The 5,452-nt window shown below is 38.6% G+C and overlaps 1 protein-coding gene across 1 annotated transcript in view; it reads right to left on the reverse strand.

The window, feature by feature from the left end:
- Positions 1-4,586, reverse strand: part of LOC107550541 (low-density lipoprotein receptor-related protein 11-like) — a 12,982-nt gene extending 8,396 nt beyond the window's left edge. The window contains 3 exon segments of the mRNA XM_016231856.1: positions 2,218-2,359; positions 3,622-3,776; positions 3,779-4,586. Coding sequence (XP_016087342.1) covers positions 2,218-2,359; positions 3,622-3,776; positions 3,779-4,385 — 904 coding nt within the window. The 5' untranslated portion in view covers positions 4,386-4,586.
- Positions 4,587-5,452: the final 866 nt, after the last annotated feature.

Below are 5,452 nucleotides of genomic sequence, written 5' to 3' on the forward strand. Positions count from 1 at the left end.
TAAGTCGTTATAATGAGAAAACAACTCTCGTTATGTCGATATAACGAGAAAATTAAGTTGTTATAACGAGAAAACAACTCTCGTTATGTCGATATAACGAGAAAATTAAGTCGTTATAACGAGAAAACAACTCTCGTTATGTCGATATAACGAGAAAATAAGTCGTTATAACGAGAAAACAACTCTCGTTATGTCGATATAACGAGAAAATTAAGTCGTTATAATGAGAAAACAACTCTCGTTATGTCGATATAACGAGAAAATAAGTCGTTATAACGAGAAAACAAGAAGGGAAAAAAAATAATGCATGGCCGCTTAGAACTTCCGTAGAATCGTGAGTTGAGTGAATCGTTACATCCCTATCTACCAGTAAAGAGAAAATGAAGAAACAGAAGTGAGACAGATGTTTGTGTTCCCAAAACACAAACATGGGCACAAAATTAACACATGCCAGTTGTGCGAAACCAGCCGGACCACTATGGCGAGTGATAATTTAATTGTCAATTGTGCACTGTTAGTAACGTCACTTACAATAGTGTTTGTATTGCAGTAGAAAAATAGGTGCAAATAATTAGACTAAAATCTGCATTTTTATGAGTAATTAAATTGAATAAATGATTTTAAGAAGAGTAGCTGGAATGGGACAACCCTAAAAAGGAGTAGAGTCTGCATTTACAGGAAAAATAAATTACAGTTAATGTTTTTAGAGGAGTGTGTGTTCCTACAGGTGACAAGTTAACATCTAGGTTGCTTTTGTTTTTTTTATTGTCTATAATTTAGTGATTTACAACTGCCTGTAGACAAACAAGCTATATACTATATACTTTTTAGCACACATAAAATATTTTATATTTATTTTGGTAATAAATTATATTTGACTTGATGGTAAATTACCTTAGAACTAAGATTTGGCATCTAATCTGCATAGACAGGGGGACGTTTCTAAAAAGTGCATCTAGTACCACATTAATTGTATGGTAATTTGTAGTATTAAGATGAAATTAAAAATTAATTGTTGGATCCAGCTAGGGGTATTTAATTGATTCAGTCATTGAAATCTCACTCCAGCTGAGAAACCAAAGTTGGCAACCCTGATTCATTCATTCATTCCTTTAATTTATAAAGCACTTTACAACTGCACCTGCAGACCAAAGTGCTGTAAAATCAACATACAACTACTTAAAATACCTAAACAACAAACACTCCAAGTAAAAAAAAAAAGCTCAATAATAGCTAATAGCCCATCAGCCCAACTCCTTGAAGGCTAATGACTAAAAGTAATTTTTAACCCCAGCTTTAAAGGCGTTTATGGATTTAATTTATTTCCCTAATCTCGGATGGCAGACTATTCCAAAGGCGCGGACCTGCAACAGCAAAGGCCTGATCCCCTTTCAACTTTAAATGAGTTTGTGGGATAGTAAGAAACAACTTATTAGTTGATGTTAAAGACCTAGATGACTGACGGAAAGTAATAAGTTCAGACACAGAAGCATAAGTTCAGACATGCACTTCCTTAAACACATGCAACAAAACCTTATATTTTATCCTGAAGTCTACCGGTAGCCATCTGAGAGAGGCCAAAATAGGAGAGATGTGTTGACTTTTCTTAGCACTCACAAGCAGCCAAGCTGTTGCATTCTGAACTAATTGTAAACGTGAAATAATGGTCTGACAGGACCCCATGTACAAAATATTACAATAGTCCAGATGAGACAAAATAAAGGAATTAATAACCTTTTCTATCATTATTATCATAGCCTATTAAGAATATTTTAACTACTGCTCCATTTTCTCATTATCTGTATGTGTATCTGTATTAATGTGCATGCTTGCACATTTGATTATTAAGACAATTTCACACTGAGATAGTGTTCTTGTATTGCGTTTAGGCTTGTGGTTCATTTTTGGGCCATCCTCTCAAGTTGAAAAGAAATGTTCTGCTTTCCCTTTCACCATCAAATAATCACACAAAAACTACTGTCATTGTTATAACACATTATCTGTCATTAAATAAATTTGTTTTCAACAATATATTTTAATACAGTTAGTTATTAAGCTAGTTGATTTTGAAAATATGTCGTTTTGCACATTCATAGCACGCAAGCACACACACACACACACACAAACACACATGCAAAATATAAAAAAACTAATCATCCATGTTCCCAAGTAACTTTTAAAAATAGTCAAGGAAGATATAGACAAATCATTTCTGACCTTCTGCGTTTGGTGCAGGGGCGAGCACACTGACAGACACATTGTCAGAGCTCTTCTGTCCCGCCGTGTCGGTAACGGTCAGCTCAAAGGTATAAATTCCTTCTCTAAGACCACTGAGTTTCAGCAGGCCTGGGTGTGTCACCTGCAGAAATCAGACAACATAATCAAGACCAGTGAACTTCACATATTACTTAGTACCTGAGTCTCTATAATTGCTGTAAATAATTACAGCTGGTCCACACAAAGCTACTGGAATATACAAAAAATGTTCTCAAATGCAAAATAATTATAGCTCAATTACTGTCGACAATTTCTGAAATAATTTTCCTGCCATCATTTTATGTGGACAGTAACATGAGTTTCTCCTCTACCTTGCCTAAATTTGACAACAGTATCTCACAAAGACAGATATTTTTCATTAGAATGCTACATACGGTATGAATATTTTGGTCGTGATGTTACTCAGGCCTATATTTTGCAGTCTCTCCAGAAGTGCATTATGATGTAACTGACACAAACATAGAATGAATAAATGCAACAGCCTAATTGGATAGCTTGCAATGGCTGTCAGGTCAGCACAAATGCTCGCAAAAAACAGCTGTGTTTATTTTAATGAAAGTGTTCAAGTTTTGCCACATGATGCTGTGATTGCTTAGAAGGCAATCAAAACGAAAGCAATTTGCAGCAATAAAGTGACTGAAAGTCATGTTTGCCGGTTTTCAGGCGACACAAACAAGTTGAGCTGAGATGAAAACGAGCAAAGACGCAATATGTCGTCACTACAATTGAGAGTGCATTCACTGAAAATGTTTTAAACATCAAAAAATGTTCTCAAATGCAAAATAATTATAGCTCAATTACTGTCGACAATTTCTGAAATAATTTTCCTGCCATCATTTTATGTGGACAGTAACATGAGTTTCTCCTCTACCTTGCCTAAATTTGACAACAGTATCTCACAAAGACAGATATTTTTCATTAGAATGCTACATACGGTATGAATATTTTGGTCGTGATGTTACTCAGGCCTATATTTTGCAGTCTCTCCAGAAGTGCATTATGATGTAACTGACACAAACATAGAATGAATAAATGCAACAGCCTAATTGGATAGCTTGCAATGGCTGTCAGGTCAGCACAAATGCTCGCAAAAAACAGCTGTGTTTATTTTAATGAAAGTGTTCAAGTTTTGCCACATGATGCTGTGATTGCTTAAAAGGCAATCAAAACGAAAGCAATTTGCAGCAATAAAGTGACTGAAAGTCAGGTTTGCCGGTTTTCAGGCGACACAAACAAGTTGAGCTGAGATGAAAACGAGCAGAGACGCAATATGTCGTCACTACAATTGAGAGTGCATTCACTGAAAATGTTTTAAACACTAAATATTACAAAAACCAACAGTACAGCAATCCTCACACACACACACACACATATATATATATGTATCTGGGTAACATGAAGACCTAAACTTTCGTTGTCATTTTTGTCCCGACCCATTCAGTACGCGCGGCCCGTGACTAACGTTACTACAATCGAAGAAACCCACCCCGCATCACTGACTCGTCCTCATCGATCCCATATGAAGGTCTCCCGGCTGTAGTGCTCGGACTGTCAGTAGCAGTAGGACCCCGTCCGGGCTCATGGGGTCTAGAGCTGTTGTTCACCCGACTGTAGGTGCTGAATCCCGGCTGAAAGGAAAACGAGCACACACTCCTGCCCCTGTACGTGCAGTTGAACAGATAACAGCGCAAACTGTCATCGGGCTGCTTGAGGTCCTCCTGGATGATGGCGGCTGTGCAGTGCGGGTGAGAGCAGCAGGCGTGCGCGCAGTCCCTCCAGCTGAACACCCTCTGCGGGGCGGACAAGAACGCGGCGCCCTGCTCGATGGACGCGCTGGCGCGGATGATGCGCTCCTCCGCCGCCTTGAAGCCACTGATACAGCGGTCTCCATCCTCCTCCTCCTCCCTCGAGTCCGACTCATCCTGCTGTAGCTGCTTACGGAACTCCTCCAGCAGTTCTTCCACACCAGATATTTTGGATTTAAGATCAGATGTTGAGGAGGATCGAGTCATGACCGCCGTCGACATCCAGAGAAGAACAGAACAGATGAGCGCTCGCTGGATGAGATGCGCCGCAGGAGACATGATGGCGCTGCTGTGAACGCTCATTTCCCACGATGGAAACAATGGCACGCTTTTTCTCACATCACATTCGAGATTAAAAGTATTAGTTTACTATATAAAAAATCAGCGTTTTGCGCATTTTAGAAGAACAGCACAAAGCACCTGCACCTGTCGTTTTCACGGCCAACTGAACTGAAATCAGTGCATCGCGGTTAATGCAGCATCGTGCTGCGAAGCTACCTCGTTCCTGCAGGCGGCCCTCTGTGGCTCAGCCCGAACACCATTGACTTGCAATTCCTATCTTTTTTGAGTTAATGAAACCTGTTTGCAAATAGCCTATATTAAGTTACTAGAAAATAGCCTACATTTTTAACATAAACATTTCAAGTTGTATAAATGAGCGTTATTGCATTACGAGCAAACATGAATTTAACAATGAACAATTGGTATTAACTAGTGTAAAGTGAAATATAGCCACAAGCAGATTATTGGGGTCCAAGACGATCTGGTGACACTCTTGTCAAATATGAGTCTAAAAATGTCCCTTTATAGAAGTACTATTCTATGTGTTATGTTAAAAGAGACTGGACAGTTAATAAAACATACGAGAAATTAAATATGTTTTAATATTATACATTTAATGATCTATAATTCTTTTGGAGATCACATATTTCTTTACACACTGATTGTATTGAAGTCAATCAATTGAACAATGTACACCCCGTTTGATTAGACTTGTAACTAAAGTCTGTAGACTGTGGTTGGAGAGCATATTTTGTGATTGAGCAACAGATTTTGTGTACAGGGCTGTGGCCTTCCAGGAGATGAGTTCGACACCCCTGATGTATGCAGATTTTAATTTATGAGACCTACTGTGACTCCCTCGGGACAACATTAGTATTACAGTTATCATCATTCCTATTCACAGAAATTAATGAAATTTGTCATGCTTCCCCAGAATGTCCGTGTGTACCAGGATCTGCTTTCACAAGATATAGGCCAATTAGTCATTATGGGCCACACCCACAGATGTATCGGCCTGTATTCCCAATACGTTTTACTGAAGTAACTGAAAGTAGTGTCACTTGTAATAAGCCTAAGTTCGGGTTGAA

This window comes from Sinocyclocheilus grahami, unplaced genomic scaffold (genome assembly GCF_001515645.1).
Source record: "Sinocyclocheilus grahami isolate Dianchi unplaced genomic scaffold, SAMN03320097.WGS_v1.1 scaffold400.1, whole genome shotgun sequence".
In the NCBI taxonomy this organism is placed as follows: domain Eukaryota; kingdom Metazoa; phylum Chordata; class Actinopteri; order Cypriniformes; family Cyprinidae; genus Sinocyclocheilus; species Sinocyclocheilus grahami.